General features: G+C 43.1%; 1 protein-coding gene across 1 annotated transcript in view; it reads right to left on the reverse strand.

Annotated features, from left to right (window-relative positions):
• Positions 1–298: 298 nt before the first annotated feature.
• Positions 299–22,240, reverse strand: part of LOC311103551 (guanine nucleotide-binding protein G(o) subunit alpha-like) — a 31,912-nt gene continuing 9,970 nt past the window's right edge. The window contains exons 5-9 of the mRNA XM_084145140.1: positions 18,769–18,897; positions 14,404–14,533; positions 13,960–14,031; positions 11,347–11,434; positions 299–822 (exon numbers count right to left, since the gene is read on the reverse strand). Coding sequence (XP_084001266.1) covers positions 632–822; positions 11,347–11,434; positions 13,960–14,031; positions 14,404–14,533; positions 18,769–18,897 — 610 coding nt within the window. The 3' untranslated portion in view covers positions 299–631. The remainder of the gene's footprint in view (positions 823–11,346; positions 11,435–13,959; positions 14,032–14,403; positions 14,534–18,768; positions 18,898–22,240) is intronic.

Raw genomic sequence — 22,240 nt, forward strand, 5'->3', positions numbered from 1 at the left:
TCTTTGTTCATGAATAAATAAGTCTTATATTGCACTCAAATTATTTGACCCAATTATTTTGCCCTATAGGCCAAAATTAATCCAGCTTCATAAATGTTATCAATAATTCTCACCCAAACACCTACAAAATAATCACCTGTGTATGTAAATGTGAAAAAGAAATGTTAGTTAACTCAAATAGGCTATAATGCAAACCACTCAAGCTTGGCATACATCTGCCTCCATCTTAAAATAATTACCATCACAAAGACAAGTAGGCCTATATATTAATTTATTGAATTAAAACGCTTATAAAATAAATGTCAACACCAACATGATTATTGGAAGAAGAAAAAAAATACAGCCAAAATGAGGAATGTCCATTCATATTAACTTAGCTCAGTCCTTTAAATCCATGATGGCAATAATAATTAACTAAAGGATATAGCTTTGAATGTCCTGAGCAACTAAATTAAGTTGGTTTTACAGATCATAACAGTAAAAAGAAATGCACACAAACACAATGACAGCTGTCTGTAGTTAGTATATATTACATATGTTAAAAAATATATATATATAAACAAATATCCATCAATAAAATCTAGAAAGTGTCGTTAAGGCACTGTTGCAGTCAATGGACCCAGGTCAGGTCTTATAGCAACGAGACCACCTCCAGGTTCTCCTTGATGATGGTGTCCATGACGACGTGGAAGACCACCTGTACGTTGTGGGTGTCCGTGGCGGTGGTGTAGTGGTGGTAGACCAGCTTGTTGGGGGTCCTGTTGCAGGCCACAAACATGGCAGTGATGTGACGCGCGGCAGCATCCACATCCCAGTCGGCTCCTGTATAAGGGGACATAGCAGAGAAGTCATGTCAATTGAGTGACATATACCCAATTGAGTGAAGTATACAAGTTGAATTTCAAGTTCAATCTCCAAAAACGGACTGGCCATAGGGCAGTTCGGGCAAATGCCTGACGGGCTGGTCCATCTTTAGCCCATGTTTAGTAAATATAATTTTTTGTGCTGTGATCATTATTTGGGTCCTCAAAAAATAAGTAAAAAAGAGCCATTAGAAATTCCCGGGCAAATATACACTGCTCAAAAAAATAAAGGGAACACTTAAACAACACATCCTAGATCTGAATGAATGAAATAATCTTATTAAATACTTTTTTCTTTACATAGTTGAATGTGCTGACAACAAAAATCACACAAAAATTATCAATGGAAATCAAATGTATCAACCCATGGAGGTCTGGATTTGGAGTCACCCTCAAAATTAAAGTGGAAAACCACACTACAGGCTGATCCAACTTTGATGTAATGTCCTTAAAACAAGTCAAAATGAGGCTCAGTAGTGTGTGTGGCCTCCACGTGCCTGTATGACCTCCCTACAACGCCTGGGCATGCTCCTGATGAGGTGGCGGATGGTCTCTTGAGGGATCTCCTCCCAGACCTGGACTAAAGCATCCACCAACTCCTGGACAGTCTGTGGTGCAACGTGGCGTTGGTGGATGGAGCGAGACATGATGTCCCAGATGTGCTCAATTGGATTCAGGTCTGGGGAACGGGCGGGCCAGTCCATAGCATCAATGCCTTCCTCTTGCAGGAACTGCTGACACACTCCAGCCACATGAGGTCTAGCATTGTCTTGCATTAGGAGGAACCCAGGGCCAACCGCACCAGCATATGGTCTCACAAGGGGTCTGAGGATCTCATCATCTCGGTACCTAATGGCAGTCAGGCTACCTCTGGCGAGCACATGGAGGGCTGTGCGGCCCCCCAAAGAAATGCCACCCCACACCATGACTGACCCACCGCCAAACCGGTCATGCTGGAGGATGTTGCAGGCAGCAGAATGTTCTCCACGGCGTCTCCAGACTCTGTCACGTGCTCAGTGTGAACCTGCTTTCATCTGTGAAGAGCACAGGGTGCCAGTGGCGAATTTGCCAATCTTGGTGTTCTCTGGCAAATGCCAAACGTCCTGCACGGTGTTGGGCTGTAAGCACAACCCCCACCTGTGGACGTCGGGCCCATGGAGTCTGTTTCTGACCGTTTGAGCAGACACATGCACATTTGTGGCCTGCTGGAGGTCATTTTGCAGGGCTCTGGCAGTGCTCCTCCTGCTCCTCCTTGCACAAAGGTGGAGATAGCGGTCCTGCTGCTGGGTTGTTGCCCTCCTACGGCCTCCTCCACGTCTCCTGATGTAGTGGCCTGTCTCCTGGTAGCGCCTCCATGCTCTGGACACTACGCTGACAGACACAGCAAACCTTCGTGCCATCCTGGACGAGCTGCACTACCTGAGCCACTTGTGTGGGTTGTAGACTCCGTCTCATGCTACCACTAGAGTGAAAGCACCGCCAGCATTCAAAAGTGACCAAAACATCAGCCAGGAAGCATAGGAACTGAGAAGTGGTCTGTGGTCACCACCTGCAGAACCACTTCTTTATTGGGGGTGTCTTGCTAATTGCCTATAATTTCCACCTGTTGTCTATTCCATTTGCACAACAGCATGTGAAATGTATTGTCAATCAGAGTTGCTTCCTAAGTGGACAGTTTGATTTCACAGAAGTGTGATTGAGTTACATTGTGTTGTTTAAGTGTTCCCTTTATTTTTTTGAGCAGTGTATTTTCTCAGTCCGCCCCTATCCATCTCTATAGGCTTGTAAGCTTATTCCATACAATCATAATCATCATCATCATCATCATCATCATCAATACTCCATCACACGATTACAAAGACTGTTCCCCATCATCATCCATACTCCATTACAAAGACTGTTCCCCATCATCATCCATACTCCATTACAAAGACTGTTCCCCATCACCATCCATACTCCATCACACGATTACAAAGACTGTTCCCCATCATCATCCATACTCCATTACAAAGACTGTTCCCCATCACCATCCATACTCCATCACACGATTACAAAGACTGTTCCCCATCACCATCCATCACACGATTACAAAGACTGTGACTCTGGTATAAGAGTGCTGTATGGAAACATGTTTTGTAGCTATCATGCACCAATGGGGTTTGCTGTCCTAAAAATGAAAACGGTGGGTGTCTACTGAGCCGTGCTCCTAGCTAGTCCTTAAACCACACAGTATCAGCTAGATGTGTGTTTGTTTCAAAATCATGGAAGGACACTTGAAAAGTTTGGGAAAATCCAATGTGTCTGGAGATGTGAAAATAAATAAAATGTCTCATTTTGGCATGATGAACTGAAACTCAGTGAAAAAGTTATTATGTTCCGTGACAAGTTCATACCAAGTTCACGCAAAACAACTTGGTTCTTATACAGTGGAAAACCAGAGAGAGAACAATCTCTGCAGCTCCACTGAAGACTGAATCACCTCTATTTTAATTATGAAGCCTCCAGTTCTGAGGGATGAGAGTGAAATATTTAACTGTTACTGAGCCCTGAGGACCAGAAAGAGGCTGTGTATAAGTGAGGTGCTATCGGTCTGCCATGATAACCCCCCCCCCGGCAAGACATTATTCTGGCTTCTGAGACAGTGGCTGCGTCTGAAATGGTATCGTATAGAGCTCTGGTCAAAAGTAGTGCACCATGTAGAGTATAGGGTGCCATTTGAGACGCAGACATTGTCTTGTTTCTTGATACTCCCATTGGGAATGCAATGAGTAGGTTTCCCCTCATGCTGCAGGGGAAACTGCAGGAGTTCCAATCTAAAGAATGTGGCAGCGTAAACCGGAATGTGGATACTGGATGTATATTCGAGGTAACAGTAACACAAGGATGCCTGCAGAGAAGGGATTCTCTCCCTATGGAGAAACTGGTCCCGCTATAAAATGACACGCAGCTTATAAAGCCTTCATAAACACTACATAAATGTATAACCGTATGTCATGCTCTATAAAGGGCTCAAATGTGGCATAACTGTGACAACCAATGTCAAATGTGCATTAACCCACTGTCAAATATGACATAAACCTGTGCTTTATAAAGGGTGGCATAAGCACTGCTTAATAAAGGCTTTCTAAATCAATAAATTGAGGCTTCACAAAGCATTTATAATCTTGTCATGCATCTTGGTAGAGCATTGCAATGCCAGGATAGTGGGTTAGATTCCAGGGACCATCCATATGTAAAACTGTATGCACATGATTAAGTCGCTTTGGATAAAAACATCTGCTAAAATAGCATATATTATTTTACTCCAAAACATTTCTAGAATGGCCCAACCGCTTTCCCTCTTGGGTGCATAGCCAATATTGACCTCAACATTCTGCAAAATGCTGTGCTGCAGGATGACAGGCTCTAAAGTGCAGTCATGCACAGAAAACCAATAAAAATGTCTAACGCCTTTTAAAACCATTTAAAAATGTGCCTAATTCTGTTTGTCTCCCCCAAATTCCGTTTTCTTCTCGGTTTTGTTTTTCCAGATTTTCACAAATCTTTCTGGTTTTCCCCCAGTTGTTTTACACACTTTAATAAAAAATAATAATAAATGAATTAGATTTTCTGTGTTCACAACAATGCTTAAACCGCATCAGGGGACAACTTGGTCTAAAAAAACAAAACTTAGATTTTTTAGTGTAGTTACCCTTTAACACACTGTTTGGTTAGCAATGTTTCTGTAGCAGAGTAAGCACACGTGATGGAATTAGCTAATCAAATGGCCATTTGTTTTGCCACTGGACAGCGAAAAATAAGTGAACCTTTTTAATTTTGTGGTAGTTAAGGTTCAAGTCAGATTACATAGCTACTTCAAATCATTATTTCAAATCATTTTGGTGACTTCACAGCAGTTGCTAGACAGCTAACATTAGCTCGATAGCTAGCTAACGTTAACAGCATAAGTTCGATAGCTAGCTAACTATACCAATACGAGATATACAGTGGGGAGAACAAGTATTTGATACACTGCCGATTTTGCAGGTTTTCCTACTTACAAAGCATGTAGAGGTCTGTAATTTTTATCATAGGTACACTTCAACTGTGAGAGACGGAACCAGAAAATCACATTGTATGATCTTTAAGTAATTAATTTGCATTTTATTGCATGACATAAGTATTTGATACATCAGAAAAGCAGAACTTAATATTTGGTACAGAAACCTGTGTTTGCAATTACAGAGATCATACGTTTCCTGTAGGTCTTGACCAGGTTTGCACACACTGCAGCAGGGATTTTGGCCCACTCCTCCATACAGACCTTCTCCAGATCCTTCAGGTTTCGGGGCTGTCGCTGGGCAATATGGACTTTCAGCTCCCTCCAAAGATTTTCTATTGGGTTCAGGTCTGGAGACTGGCTAGGCCACTCCAGGACCTTGAGATGCTTCTTACGGAGCCACTCCTTAGTTGCCCTGGCTGTGTGTTTTGGGTCGTTGTCATGCTGGAAGATCCAGCCACAACCCATCTTCAATGCTCTTACTGAGGGAAGGAGGTTGTTGGCCAAGATCTCGCGATACATGGCCCAATCCATCCTCCCCTCAATACGGTGCAGTCATCCTGTCCCCTTTGCAGAAAAGCATCCCCAAAGAATGTTTCCACCTCCATGCTTCACGGTTGGGATGGTGTTCTTGGGGGTTTTACTCATCCTTCAAACACGGCGAGTGGAGTTTAGACCAAAAAGCTCTATTTTTGTCTCATCAGACCACATGACCTTCTCCCATTTCTCCTCTGGATCATCCAGATGGTCATTGGCAAACTTCAGATGGGCCTGGACATGCGCTGGCTTGAGCAGGGGGACCTTGCGTGCGCTGCAGGATTTTAATCCATGATGGCGTAGTGTGTTACTAATGGTTTTCTTTGAGACTGTGGTCCCAGCTCTCTTCAGGTCATTGACCAGGTCCTGCCGTGTAGTTCTGGGCTGATCCCTCACCTTCCTCATGATCATTGATGCCCCACGAGGTGAGATCTTGCATGGAGCCCCAGACCAAGGGTGATTGACCGTCATCTTGAACTTCTTCCATTTTCTAATAATTGCACCAACAGTTGTTGCCTTCTCACCAAGCTGCTTGCCTATTGTCCTGCAGCCCATCCCAGCCTTGTGCAGGTCTACAATTTTATCCCTGATGTCCTTACACAGCTCTCTGGTCTTGGCCATTGTGGAGAGGTTGGAGTCTGTTTGATTGAGTGTGTGGACAGGTGTCTTTTATACAGGTAACGAGTTCAAACAGGTGCAGTTAATACAGGTAATGAGTGGAGAACAGGAGAGCTTCTTAAAGAAAAACTAACAGGTCTGTGAGAGCCGGAATTCTTACTGGTTGGTAGGTGATCAAATACTTATGTCATGCAATAAAATTACTTTAAAATCATACAATGTGATTTTCTGGATTTTTGTTTTAGATTCCGTCTCTCACAGTTGAAGTGTACCTATGATAAAAATTACAGACCTCCTACATGCTTTGTAAGTAGGAAAACCTGCAAAATCGGCAGTGTATCAAATACTTGTTCTCCCCACTGTAGCTAGCTAGCTAGCAGGCTAAACTAAATAAAAATCGCCCTAGATCCAGCCACTTCAGTCATGTCATGAGATTTATAAATGAAAGAGGATTATAACACAAATCGAAAGGAGTTTTCCCATCTCCCCATATAGAGTATTTCTGGTGCAGCACAGAAATGCCCTTATCCAGATGGTGACAAAATACTGTTTTTTATACCGAACAAAAATATAAAAGAACGCAACATGCAACAATTTCCAAGATTTTACTGAATTAGTTCATAAGGAAATCAGTAAATTGAAATGAATTTATTAGGCTCTAATCTATGGATTTCACAAGACTGAGAATACAGATATGCATCCGCTGGTCACAGGTACCTTCAAAAAAAGGTTCATAAAATCAGTCAGTATCTGGTGTGAACACCATTTGCCTCATGCAGCGCAGGCCACAATCAGGCTGTTGATTGTGGCCTGTGGAATGTTGTCCCACTCCTCTTCAATGGCTGTGCGAAGTTGCTGGATTTTGGCGGGAACTGGAACACGCTGTCATACACGTCGATCCAGAGCATCCCAAACATGCTCAACGGGTGACAAATGTCTGGTGAGTATGCAGGCCATGGAAGAACAGTGCCATTTTCAGCTTCCAGGAATTTTGTACAGACCCTTGCAACATGGGGCCGTGCATTATCATGCTGAAAAGTGAGGTGATGGCGGCAGATGAATGGCACGACAATGGGCCTCAGGATTGCGTCACGGTATCTCTGTTGCGTTTTAGCAATTTGAATGCATTGTGTTCGTTGTCCATAGCTTATGCCTGCCCATACCATAACCCCACCATGGGGCACGCTGTTCACAACATTGACATCAGCAAACCGCTCGACCACACGTGGTCTGCGGTTGAGGCCAGTTGGACGTACTGCCAAATTCTCTAAAACGATGTTGGAGGCAGTTTATGGTAGAGAAATGAACATTAAATTCTCTGGAAACAGCTCTGGTGGACATTCCTGCAGTCAGCATGCCAATTGCATGCTCCCTCAAAACTTGACACATCTGTGGCATTGTGTTGTGTGACAAAACTGCACATTTTAGAGTGACCTTTTATTGTCCCCAGCACAAGGTGCACCTGTGTAATTATCATGCTGTTTAAATCAGCTTCTTGATATGCCACAGCTGTCAGGTGGATGGATTATCTTGGCAAAGGAGAAATGCTCACTAACAGGGATGTAAAGAAATTTGTCCACAAAATTTGTGCATATGGAAAACTTCTGGGATCTTTTATTTCAGCTCATGAAACGTGGGACCAACAATTCACATGTTGCGTTTATATTTTTGTTCAGTGTACTTTAAGGTTGGAACCAACATGCACCTCCAGCAGGAAGAGAGGCAAGAACCAGTCGTCCGCCAGCTCAGGGACAAGCTACACTATTCACAGCCCTGTGTAGTGTTCAATGTAATTGCATTGCTTGACTTTGAAACTTAATTTGTATTGTTTTAAGAATGTAAAGAGAAAATGTATGGTTTAAACGGGTCTTTCAATTTATTTTTGTTTTAGCTATTAGTGATATTAGTGATAAATTTGTTAAGTGTTAACATTTCACTAAGCCTTTGCGTATGCGTTATGACCAAAGCGGTCTGACTTTATAGTAAGTACAGAGTCATATGATACAAGGCATTTATGCATGTGTTATAAAAGACCAAAGGGCTCTGACTTCAAATCAACTGTCAATAAATAGGTTATGCTTTGCTGATCGTTGAAGGTTCTCTCATGATCCACAGGTTACTGTAGGGCGTGATGTATTTCGATGAGTTGATGGACCTGCAAAATGTACGTTTGTGTGTGTCAGAGCCCAGATGATTTGCAGTAGTCCTACCAGAGACTACCACACCAGGTATTACTCTTCTGTTCCCATGGAGACCAGGGCTTGATTACAACCTGTTACAAAAGGTGCCAACATTTTGTGGCTGATCTTTCTGCAGGGGAGTGGGTGAATGGGTCAAAGACCTGACTGAGCCCAGCCCTGCAAGGTATGGCTCGTTATATTGTTGTGTCCGTGTACTGAGGAACATTTAACTTGGTTCCAGAAGAAAGACACTTATATGTGCCATGTGCACAATAGCGTACATAAGCCTGGGATATCAACCATTCAAAGTTGGCTATAGTGGGAGTGTCCATAGAATTATATGGGAGTGACCTTACTGAGTAAATTGTTTGTCGTCATCAGGCTATGTCCTTTGTTAGCAAAAACATTACCCCTGGTCATCACTAGTTAACACAGCCACAACATCTTCATTATGGCTAAACCCTGCCCATTTCCACAATTTATCTTCTTAAAAGTTGATTTTAAACCAAACTGCTAACCTTATGCCTATCCCTAACCTTAAATTATGACCAAAAAGCACATTTTTGTTTTGATGATTTAGCTAATTTTGTCTGTGCTATTTAGTGAATGCCATTCCCCTGGCCTTAAAAAAAAGAAGCTAGCTAATGGCTTCACCGAGAAGATGAAAGACTACACCATTAAAATCTGTGGTCAATGTGTGTCGCACTTGTGGGGGAAAACTATCCCAATTAGAGTTAAACAATCTCCAAAACCTTCAGACCGATACAACAGAGGCGCACACGACACGTGGGGGAAGGTGTTGTGGGAGATGATTGATTGGTAGATTAAGCCAATGAGCAATGCTTCTCACGGCACTCTGTATTGGGTAACGAAGGACAAGTTTGATGGTTTGGTCTACCAGACCGTCGGTGCATTTGGGCGGAAGGGTCTGGGAACGAGATGAGGTGTAATGGGACCAACATGACTTCACTTTAGAGCGTGTGCCATCTTTCAGCACAACATGTCACCCTTTATAAACATGTGTTTATATAATATTCGACATAGTGGGCTGTCACATTTGACATTTGTGATTGTCACAAAAACAGGCCACATTTATGAAACCTTTATAAAGCATGACATACGGTTACAGACACTTTGTAACACATTTATGTAATGCTTATGAAGGCATTATGAAGAATAAATGAAGCATTTATAAGCTGCACCGAGAAACTGGTGTATACAGTGCCTTCGGAAAGTATTCAGACCCCTTGACTTTTTCACTTTGTTACGTTACAGCCTTACTCTAAAATGGATTAAATAAATAAAAATCCTCAGCAATCTACACACAACACCCCATAATGACAAAGCGAAAAAATAAAAAATATATATTCAGCCCCTTTGCTATGAGACTCGAAATTGAGGTGCATCCTGTTTCCATTGATCATCCTTGAGATGTTTCTACAACTTGATTTGAGTTCGCCTGTGGTAAATTCCATTGATTGGACATGATTTGGAAAGACACACACCTGTCTATATAAGAAAGGTCCCACAGTTGACAGTGCATGTCAGCGCAAAACCAAGCCATGAGGTCGAAGGAATTGTCCGTAGAGCTCCGAGACAGGATTGTGTCGAGGCACAGATCTGGGGAAGGGTACCAAAAAAAATTATGCAGCATTGAACGTCCCCAAGAACACAGTTGCCTCCATCATTCTTAAATGGATGAAGTTTGGAACCACCAAGACTCTTCCTAGAGCTGGCCACCCGGCCAAACTGAGCAATCGGGGGAGAAGGACCTTGGTCAGGGTGGTGACCAAAAACCTGATGGTCACTGACAGAGCTCTAGTTCCTCTGTAGAGATGGGAGAACCTTCCAGAAGGACAACCATCTCTGCAGCACTCCACCAAATCAGGCCTTTATGGTAGAGTGGCCAGATGGAAGCCACTCCTCAGTAAAAGGCACATGACAGCCCACTTGGAGTTTGCCAAAAGGCACCTAAAGACTCTCAGACCATGAGAAACAAGATTCTCTGGGCTGATGAAACCAAGATTGAACTCTTTAGCCTGAATGCCAAGCGTCACGTCTGGAGGAAACCTGGCACCATCCCTACGGTGAAGCATGGTGGTGGCAGCATCATGCTGTGGGGATGTTTTTCAGCGGCAGGGACTGGGAGACTAGTCAGGATCGAGGCAAAGATGAACAGAGCAAAGCACAGAGAGATCCTTGATGAAAACCTGCTCCAGAGCGCTCAGGATCTCAGACTGGGGCAAAGGTTCACCTTCCAACAGGACAACAACCCTAAACACACAGCCAAGACAACGCAGGAGTGGCTTCGGGACAAGTCTCTGAATGTCCTTGAGTGGCCCAGCCAGAGCTTGGACTTGAACCCGATCTAACATCTCTGGAGAGGCATTGAAAATAGCTGTGCATCAACACTCCCCAACCAACCTGACAGAGCTTGAGGATCTGCAGAGAATAATGGGAGAAACTCCCAAAATACAGGTGTGCCAAGCTTGTAGAGTCATACACAAGAAGAGTCGATGCTGTAAATCGCTGCCAAAGGTGCTTCAACAAAGTACTGAGTAAAAGGGTCTGAATACTTATGTAAATTTGACATTTCAGTATTTGTATAAAAAACCTGTTTTTGCTTTGTCATTATGGGACATTGTGTGTAGATTGAGGGGGGAAAAAAACAATTTAAATCAATTTTAGAGTAAGGCTGTAACGTAACAAAATGTGGAAAAGTGAAGGAGTCTGAATACTTTCCGAATGCACTGTATAGCCACCAGGATCCATACTGACCATACATAGCCACCAGGATCCATACTGACCATATATAGCCATAGGCTCTATCACACATTCATCTGATTATTTTGGCAGCAGAAAGACTATACCTTTTGATTTATGTCAAGTAATGCTTTATTTTCTGATATTTTAATCTACGTAGTCCGACATACCTGAGGAATACACACGAAGAGTTAAAACTGATTTTGATGCTTATTGAAGGAATAATGCAAAAAGCTTTATTTCTTTGACACATACAATTCTGCGTTTTTGGATTGACTGACTTGGCCAACAGCGAAAACTAACCAGAATTGATACCAAGAAAGTGTATTTTTATTCTTTACTTTACCTTTGTAACTAGGGAGGTAGAGTCGCAAGTGCCTTCCTGAGTTTAAGATCTTCTCCTGGAAGAGGTCACTTTTGTTCATTAACAGAATCTGAAAAAGATTTGATGACAATAAAAATAATAAATCTGATGCGACTAGAGCTTCATTCCACAAGCATAAATAGCTAAATCAATGTCAACATTTAATCATTCAACATTTGAACAATTCCTAAGGACATAAAGATGTAATAACTCAATAAAGATAGAACTCAAAATGTTCCGAAAGTAAATCTTTAAATAGGAGCTGGAGAGCTTGTCAAAACACTCTCCCATACATTCCTTATAAACTCACTCCTGACCTATACCAACTCACATAACATGACACACAATGGCTTCCTAGAAGAGAACCAAAAAGACTGATATCGTTTTTCAATGCAGGGTCCACAGCTGGTGTCAAACCTGTGAATCACAGTGACAAATATCAATCCTTAGCTAGTAAGAGAGAAAGAGATACCAGTAATGAAACCTAAAGGTGAAAGACGAGGGAAAAGGGTTGGGAGGTTGGCCACTGTGACAATATATTCTGAACAAAAAATATATAAAAACGCAACAATTCATTTTCTCTAAGATTTTTACAGTTCATTTAAGGAAATCAGTCAATTGAAAAATGCATTAGGCCCTAATCTATGGATTTCACATGACTGGGAATACAGATAGATATGAATCTGTTGGTCACAGGTACCTTAAAAAAAAGGTATGGGCGTGGCTCAGAAAACCAGTCAGTATCTGGTGTGACCACCATTTGCCTCATGCAGCGTGACACATCTCCTTCGCATAGAGTTGATCAGGCTGTTGATTGTGGCCTGTGGAATGTTGTGCCACTCTTCAATGGCTGTGCGAAGTTGCTGGATATTGGCAGGAACTGGAACACGCTGTCGTACACATCAATCCAGAGCATCCCAAACATGCTCAATGGGTGGCATTGAGTATGCAGGACATGGAATAACTGGATTTTTCAGCTTCCAGGAATTGTGTACAGATCCTTGCGACATGGGGCCGTGCATCATCATGCTGAAACGTGAGGTGATGGCGGCGGATGAATGGCACGACAATGGGCCTCAGGATCGCGTCACGGTATCTCTGTGCATTCAAATTGCCATCGATAAAATGCAATCGTCTTCGTTGTCTATAGCTTATGCCTGCTCATACCATAACCCAACCGGCACCATGGGGCACTCTGTTCACAACGTTGACATCAGCATACCGCTCGCCCACACAACCCATACACGTGGTCTGCGGTTGTGAGGCCGGTTGGACATACTGCCAAACTCTAAAACGTTGGAGGCGGTTTATGGTAGAGAAATGAACATTCAGTTCTCTGGCAACAGCTCTGGTGGACATTCCTGCAGTCAGCATGCCAATTGCACACTCCTTCAAAACTTGAGATATGTGGCATCGTGTTGTGACAAAACTGCACATTTTAGAGTAGCCTTTTATTGTCCCCAGCACAAGGTGCACCTGTGTAATGATCATGCTGTTTAATCAGCTTCTTGATATTTCACACCTGTCAGGTGGATGGATTATCTTGGCAAAGGAGAAATGCTCACTAACAGGGATGTAAACAAATTTGTGCACACAATTTGAGCAAAATAATCTTTTTGTGCGTATGGATCTTTTATTTCAGCTCATAAAACATGGGATCAACACTTTACATGTTGCGTTTATATTTTTGTTCAGTGTAACTAACGACTGTCAGAAAACGACACCCTCGACCAAAAACTGACGATGACTCACATCCACAGTCTAAACGTCTTTTACAACCTTTTACAGTCTAAACGAGACAAATTAAACAAGCTCGTTACACGCTTTTTATAAACAGTTCCTCCGGCCTTGGCGCTGAACTGAGATTACCTCAATTATGCCCCTTGTGTGGCAATTGCCTGTGTCTGAGGCAATTAGAGGTAGTTGTGCCGCCTGCGGCTGGCTGGGCAGAGGTGGTTAGCAGGAGGCACTCTGAGGGCTTTAATCCACTGGGCTTCCCTCAGCAGGTCACAGCGTCGTGGTTTTATTTAACCTTTATTCATACAGCTAAGTCAATTAATAAAACACCATGATGCGATGGCGACCTGTTTGAATGTTGTGGAAAGTTCAGAAGGATCATGTAGAACAGACAGACGTGTAGAATAAGGCATCACGTCAGCTCAATATGTGATATGCCTGAACGTGGCCCTGGGCTCTGCCACAACGCATAGACAGCCCCGACATCAAACACATGCCATTGGAATAAAGGTAGGTGTTTCCTCTAAAACTACTGATCCAGGGACAGATATTATTTCCTCCCCATAATGGAGGAAATAAGGTTAGGATTGGGTGGTAGGCTAATCTATATTCTGATCCTAGATCTGTCATTAAGGGCAACTTCTACCTGCAGCTGAACATGGGTAACATGGAAGTGGCCAGAGGAGAAATGGTCACTGAGGTGGACAAAGTAATTTGTAATTGGTGACCTTGGTTGAGTGTGTAATGGTTTTAGTTAGGGTTGACATTAATGTTTGGGAAAGGCAATCATTTGGGAGGATGGTGTTATGGCAGAAATTAGTTTAGACTTTGTCAGACAATCTCCATGTAAAAACTTACCAATGAGGTACTTCTGAAAACTGTGTTAGTGCAGATGGATGTAAAGAGTTCAAGGCTCTCTTGTAGCCGGTTCTGAGAGGGAGAAAGAGCGAGAACAGGGAGAGAGGGATATGAACAGAGAGAACGAGACAGCGATAGAAAGGGGGGGGGGGGGGGGGGGGGGCGAGAGAGAGGAAAGAAAATCAATGATCCTGGACATAAAAGATCAAAACAAAGGTTCACAATGTCAGATAAAACACAAAATATTTTGATTTCAAGTCTAGTTCAAATATTTATGGTACCATACAAAGCTTTAGGCCTTTCTACTGGTTTGTTACATTGTTCTGATGTAGAGAAGGCATTGTAGTGTACACAACATCCCCCTCTACCTTTTAATCTAAGCTGAGACTGAAGAACAGCTCCAACTCCCATACCTTCTGCTAACTGGCATATACTATCTATTACCATAGAGCGGTCCTCCATCAGGGTCATGTCGTAGCCACTGAGCGCCACAACAAACAGCACGGCCCGGACACAGTCAAAGTAGCTGAGCCACTTCCTCCTCTTGGTCCGCTGGCCACCAACTTCATACATCCTGTAGGTAGGCAGACGGCCAGAGACCGACAGACAACTTTATTCACAACTTCGACACAGACATGAGGTGACAGAATGAAGTAACACAGGCTACAGCTTCTGGTGTCAATCATTTAATTTCCAAAGAGTTGTAAATATGATCTACATAACACTCCACAGGGGATATCATTGTAAGTTTGAGGTTGAATGCACCCTGAAACAAAATGCCATAAATAGTGTATGAAAGATGGACGGAGACAAACTTCATATTACCAATGGAAAGCTTAAGAAAGATTTGACAGAGTGGAACAGTCACTTGTGGAGAGAGTTATTGGCAGCAGTGTCCAGATGCAACATGACAAGGAAAACAAAATTGATTTCATGTCCCTGTTAACAGAACTTCAATTTCAGTAATTATAGTGTCACCTTGAAATGTGATTAACATCAAATGAAGCTAAAGAACTTAGTTATCCATTCAAACGCATGAAAATAGTCCAGAATGTTGAACAGAATTGACTGGAAAAATAAACGTAAAAGCTCCAGAACCACCCATCACAAATGTTTCCAACTTCCACATTTCATTGATTTGTCCTTCTATCCACACAAGGTGTCAGGCACAAGGGAAATGAGAGTTCCAAAATCAATGTGATTCTCCACTCCAACTCCAGTTCCGTCTTGCCATCGATAAAATGCAATTGTGTTCGCCGTCCGTAGCTTATGCCTGCCCATACCATAACCCCACCGCCACCATGGGGCACTGTTCACAACGTTGACATCAGCAAACAGCTCACCCACATGACGCCATACACTTGGCCTGCGGTTGTGAGGCCAGTTGGACGCACTGCCAAATTCTCTGAAACGATGTTGGAGGCGGCTTATGGTAGAGAAATGAACATTAAATTATCTGGCAACAGCTCTGGGTGGACAGTCCTGCAGTCAGCATGCCAAAAGCACGCTCCCTCAACACATCTGTGGCATTGTGTTGTGTGACAAAACTGCACATTTTAGAGTGGCCTTTTGTCCCCAGCACAAGGTGTGCCTGTGTAATGATCATGCTGTTTAATCAGCTTCTTGATATGCCACACCTGTCAGGTGGATGGATTATCTTGACAAAGGAGAAACACTCACTAACAGGGATGTAAACAAATGTGTACACAATTTGAGAAATAAGCTTTTTGTGCATATGGAACATTTCTGGGATCTTTTATTTCAGCTCATGAAACATGGGACCAACACTTTACATGTTGGGTTTATATTATTGTTCAGTGTATATTATACCGAGCACCACAAGCAAACACAGGAGCTCAGGAATAGGCCTACTGTACTCCAATCTCTAGGGATTAACACCAAGATGGGTAAAGTAGTAGTCTGGTCCCTTAGCGAACAACTCTTCTGAGAATTGTCTAAAGCACACACAGTAGGAGTAGAGCATGGGGAGTAAAAAAAATATATAAAAAAATAACTGGAAAACTAGTATTCAGTGTTGAATCCCTGTAAAGCTCAGGGTCTTGGTGACACAGGTCATTATGATACAGTGCCCAATCTGCATCGAACGGTCACCAGGAGTGTGATTGCACTACCCTTGTCATAGACAATTAAGCAGTTTGTCTTTGGGGTCACATTTAGTTTTAAAACCGGGCAGAGCAAGGATAGCCTGGTCCCATACTGCATACAACTCTTCCGTAGGAGTCATGTAATTAAATGAATGAACACACAACAGAAAGGAGTTAGCTACTTACCTGACTACATAACAAACATGCAACACAGAGAGGAGTTAGCCATTTACTGGACTACCAGGCTACAGCAGCGATCTCTGAGATTCCGGTCATTGAGGTAGAGTATTTTTGTAACCATTACAAGACCGCTACATGACTGGGTCATGATGCGCGTTCATAAAAGTGTTGCTTGTCATGATAAGAAAAATTTAAGTTGACATTTAACGTTGCTGAAGTTTCGTTTTACACCTGTATCCACTTCTAATACCTGGTAGTGTCATTGATCATTCTTCTACGTCGACAGCACAAGAGTGGAGCTGAAGCATGATGATGTGACGTGTTCAGAAGGCTGGAGCACAAGGAGAATCAGCAAGGAGAGAAAGGGGTGGCGGGGATTTAAAGTGGCCATTAGGAGGAAACCTCTGTTGCTATTCCTTCGCTCATAGAAGCGCAGAGAGAGAGAGCGAGCGCGACATCAATATCTCATAGGTCTGATTCATTCCTCAGTCAGCCATCTCAACCTTTCAGCTGTGAGGGGGTGTCTGCTAGCACTCCTTAGGCACCCCTGGCTAAGTCGTGAGAAGGGCCAGACAGGGCTACCATGGGACATCAGAGCCCAGAGAGTAGGGCAATCACCAGGGTAGACTGGTTTATAACCCAACCCCCTCCCACCCTGGAGACCAACCCCCTCCCACCCTGGAGACCAGCATGCTCTTTCTTTATACCAAGACACTTTGGGAAAAGTGCAGTCCAACAAATGATTCTGATCATCAGAAGGCCTATTCAACTGTTTACTACATTTGTTTTTCAGTCAAACAGAAGCCCTGGCTCTTGGTTTCCTATAAAGCTGAAGGATAGAGCTGGAGAAATGTAACAACTCAAGTTCATAGATGGAACTTTGGAGCTGCCCAAATCCATCCCCACATTTAAAAACAATTGTTGTTTCAATGGGCGCACTCATTTTGCAAGCGGGGAACAACATTCACCGCCCCCGCCCCTACAGTACTCAATACAATGGCAAACTCCACCTTCGCCACCCACATAGTTTGGCACCCCCTGGCTATTATTCACATTTGAAACATTTGGCCACATTCATTATTCAATAAGGCCAATTGAATGAGACAGCAAAACATTTCACTGTGAAATTATAGGCATTTAAAGTATATTGCATGGAGATTACAAGAAATGTCATGCAGATGTAAGGGGATTTGATTTAAACTCATACATTTCATTATTGAACAAATTAAACCAAGGGGCAAAACTTTCCTCAATATTTAATGATTCCATAGAAACACAAAACCCTATCAGCACTACATAAACTAGAATATTACCAATTGCTTACAGAAATGCCTTAATCATTTATGCAACGTTGTGCCCTTTGTCCATGGCATCACATTGTGGGAACAAAGTGATATGGCTGAGGCATGATTCACTAAGTTTCACCCACCCCTCCACGTCACAGCAAGGCAAGCCAAAAAAGAACAAAGGCGAATTCAAGGCTCTGAGGAAGGTGTCTGACAAGCCGAAACGTAATTGTTTCTGTTTTCCCCTGTAGTACATTTTAAAATCATGGTAGACATCCGAGTACTCCTTTTCTTTTTCTGATATAGTCACAATATGACGTGCCCTACTGTAATTATTATGTTTTTTTATTGTATTCATGCTGGGCTGAAGCACGTCTGGGTACGCTTGCATTTATGAATTCAAGCCTCTGGAAAACAGCATGTTGGGAAAGTGGTTGCCATCTGTTAGAATACATTACATTCTCTTATGACGTGATAGTGATTCACGGACAATCTTCTTGCACAGTTCTGCTCTGTGCATCAGGAGACCAGAGACAAACTGTGACAACTTGTCTGAAGCCATTTCTTTTACAATCACTCACAGCTGAAACACCAGACTTATACAGAGGCTTATTATACACATGCATGAAGCGATGAGGGGAAATTGTCTTCATACTACAACAGTTTACTAGAATGAGTCGATACAGAAGACTGTTTTGAACATGTATTTTTCTTGTATTGGTTTGAGATGAAGCTCCATGGACATTCAGAATAAAGCTCATTTGAAAATGGTCATACTCAAGGAACCATAAGATGACGACGATCACAAGAGGAAGTTGGCAAGCAGAAAATTGTTTGAAATACCACCATCGCCTGTAATCATGTAGTGTGGTCAGTATGACGCCTACCCTCTCTAAACAGTCATACCACAAACCCATTCACACCACCACCCACATGCCTACTGAAATAACACTATGAGACTGAACTGAGAATATATGATCACGCAGAATATTTTCTGAAGGTATCAATGGGTGTCATTGTCTTATGACAGAGGGCGTCATTCTAACGGAGTCGTTAGTTACACTCTGAAGTAAGACAATGGAGGTGTACATATTTTTTTAAAGAAGAACATTTGGAAAATAACATTTAGAAAGCAAGATTAATGTATTGGACAAGATTGGTGGGTAGACAAATTATGGACTGGTTTAGATACAAGGCAATTCTCACATGAGATAGAACCAGTGAAAACCCTTCCTTACCTGAAAACCATGTGATTGACTGGAAACCGAGTCTCGATGATTCCGGAGGTTCGCACTCTCACCCGCAGTACGTCCACCTCAGTGGGAATGTATTTGGGAGCGATGATCCGACTTATGTTCTCAAAGAAACTGTGAAAGGCAGTCAGAGGAAATCACAGTCAAAGGAAACAATCAGCTTTAAGACTTTGTGTAAATGGTTTAACTGAAGAACATGTCGGGCACTGTTGATAAAAATGTTTTACCAACATGGTGAATTTGCCCCCAGTTGTATGTTAAAATTGTGTTCAAAATGTATTTAAAATATTCAGAGGTTTCATTGATGCATTAACCAGTGAATAATAGAGTAAAGATAGAAGCATTACATTGAGATATATATATATATATATATATATATATATATATATATATATATGATGAGTTGTATGAGGTCTCTGAGGCAGTTTAATTAGTAACTTGTACAGATAGACACACAGAAAGAGAGACAGAGAACTACATTAAGCAGTCATTTGGTAGTGTGAGATCAGAGGACAGTCCACTCAGTTCCTAGCTAGGTGGGTTCCACCACCAGAGGACCAGCAGTCTAATCTATTTGAACAGACAAACGTCCACACTAAAGGTATTCCGTGAGAGATGCTTTGTGTTGAACGTGTTCATAGAAAACTCCCTTAATCCGTAGGCTCCACGGGGACTTGAGTCAAAAGATGTCCATAGTGATGAGAAAGGAGGGATTGTCAAAAACAACATCCAAAACTGTAGATGGTGTTAAAACGCAACAAGCCTTAAGGAAATGCCAAGGCTCTAGAATTTGCAATTATGAAGCATGTTCCGTGTCAACACACCTCCGAGGCCTTTACTCATCGTATGCAAATCAGGTTCATGAGCCATCATTATAAAACGCAAGCTTTTTGCTGGAATACTCAGAAGGTATAATGGTAGAACTGTATTACCATAGACTGACTGTTTCAGCCGAGCTCTAAAAGCAATGTCCTTTCCATAAGAGAGAAAACTCATCATTAGAACACATCAAAACAACAAGTCACAATAAAAAAGGTACAGACAACCATTAGAAGGGAAAGGCCAAATGAGCAGTGTTGATATAAGTGGGGAGGAATAACATGAGACATATTGGAGCTGACCTTTTGATCACAAAGCAACACACACAAGCTGGCGCAGTAGAGAACGGCACGAAGCGTAGTAAACTGATAGCTACAGGGTGCGACGGCGAGGCTTCCGCCAACCACCTTCCTACCCACGCTGCACTCTACACCTCCCCGAGCCAAGCATCCGTGACATTCCGGTCCAGTCTCTTCGTGTCAGCCACCAAGGGTTCACATCCACTCCCTCCAGCCCCTCCCTCCATTCCTTCAGCCCTCACACCCTCCCAGAATGCAGCACTCCCTACATGGCTGGTGATTTTGAGTTGCGGCCAACAGGTCCTGGGTTCAAATAGTATTAGTTTCCATTCAAATACAGTGAGCGTTTGAATGAACCTGGCCTGGAGCGTGCCGGATGGATGGGGGCTATTCCATTGGTTCCATTGTGCCAGTCAAGTTCAATTAAGCGCAGCTAAAGTATTCAAAAGAAAATAAATACAATTTAAACCCAGGTCTGGCGGCCATGAAGCCCAAACTGTCCGCTGTCCGGCAGGCCATAGTGGCATCTCAGTGGGCCACAGAGGCCCAGGCTACAGGGGCGGGAGCTCCAGGCAGACTCCGCTGCAGCGGGGGGTTGATCCAACCTGGCACCCTCAAAGAGGACACAAAGCCTGGGTACGGTCATGACACCCGCACCCCCTGCTGGGCTGCTGTCTTGGAGGATCGTGAGTTTGGAAGCAGAGCTTCAAAGTGATGGGGATGGACTGTACAAGCAGAGTTATTTTCAGCTTGGGTTAGCAGTGTTTACAGAAGCCAACAGTCCAGTTCCTCAGCCTCTAAAACCCCAGTGGAATAGTAAAGAACTACAGGTCAGGAGCAGGTCTGAGTCAACTGTCATTTCTGTAACAAAAGAAACAAGTCTGTATGAAAAAACAGTTGTCTCTTTTACATGTAAGTTGTCAGTTCACTGAACAGCCTCTTGGACAGTCTCAATACACTAAAATGGCTTCCTCTCCTCATCACCACCAATGGGTGAAATGACAGGAAAGGTTTCCATTATATTGCTTTCACCTGAAATGACCTGTCAGATCAGTGACCGGCAGAGGAGAGAAGACGAGGAAAAAAACTTGACAGAGCCTTCGAGTCCATCATGTAAAAAGAGCAACACGGGTTCAGTCAATGACAAACACCTCTTGGCATTTTTTTTTTTTTAATGGTAATTTCCTCCCTTCACTCTCCCTTAACATTCAGAGAAAGTCAAAGTGTGTCACGACTGTCTGATCTGCCAATTCATGTGGAAGAGATCAATTAGAACAGGTGGTCTAACAGAGACAGAGGACAGAGACAGGGGAGAGAACTGGGACAGAGGACAGAGACAGGGGAGAGAACTGGGACAGAGGACAGAGACAGGGGAGAGAACTGGGACAGAGGTAATCCTTAGTCATATCAAGGGTGTTTGAAATGGCACCCTAAACCCTAGTGCCTACAGGGCTCTGATCGAAAGTGCTGCACTATAAAGGGAGTAGGGTGCCATTTCAGATGCAGACAAAGACACTTTATTGACGGGTGGACGGGAGGAGAGAGGACAGTGGGAGAGAACGGGAGGAGAGGTAGAGAACGGGAGGAGAGAGGTAGAGAGCTGGGAAGAAGGAGGTAATCCTTAATGTCACATTACGACTCCCGCTCTCAGCCAGAGTAGGAGACACTTTAACGAGTCCCGAAAATGAAGCGTCATGGTGGACTGGTCTTTCCTTAGTCCGGGAAGATACTTAACACCTCACACGACAGAACCCGGCACCTGTTTCACTGATAAGAGCATACTCTCTTTCTCTCTCACAAAACATTAAAAACACATGCCCTTTCCATGGCATAGACTGACCAGGTGAAAGCTATGATCCCTTATTGATGTCACTTGTTAAATCCACTTCAAATCAGTGTAGATGAAGGGGAGGAGACAGGTTAAAGAAGGATTTTTAAGCCTTGAGACAATTGAGAAAAGGATTGTGTATGTGTGCCATTCAAAGGGTGAATGGACAAGACAAAATATTTAAGTGCCTTTGAACGGGGTATGGTAGTAGGTGCCAGGTGCAATGGTTTGAGTGCATCAAGAACTGCAACACTACTGGGTTTTTCCACGCTCTCTCCGTGTATCAAGAATGGTCCACCACCCAAAGGACATCCAGCCAACTTGACACAACTGTGGGAAGCATTGGAGTCAACTTGGGTCAGCATTCCTGCGCAACGCTTTCGACACCTTGTAGAGTCCATGACCCGACGAATTGAGGCTGTTCTGAGGGCAAAAGGGGGTGCAACTCAATATTAGGAAGGTGTTCCTAATGTTTTGTACACGGCGCATGTGCGTGCGCGCGCGCAGCATA

This window comes from Coregonus lavaretus, assembly GCF_964263955.1.
Source record: "Coregonus lavaretus genome assembly, chromosome: 28".
Lineage (NCBI taxonomy): Eukaryota > Metazoa > Chordata > Actinopteri > Salmoniformes > Salmonidae > Coregonus > Coregonus lavaretus.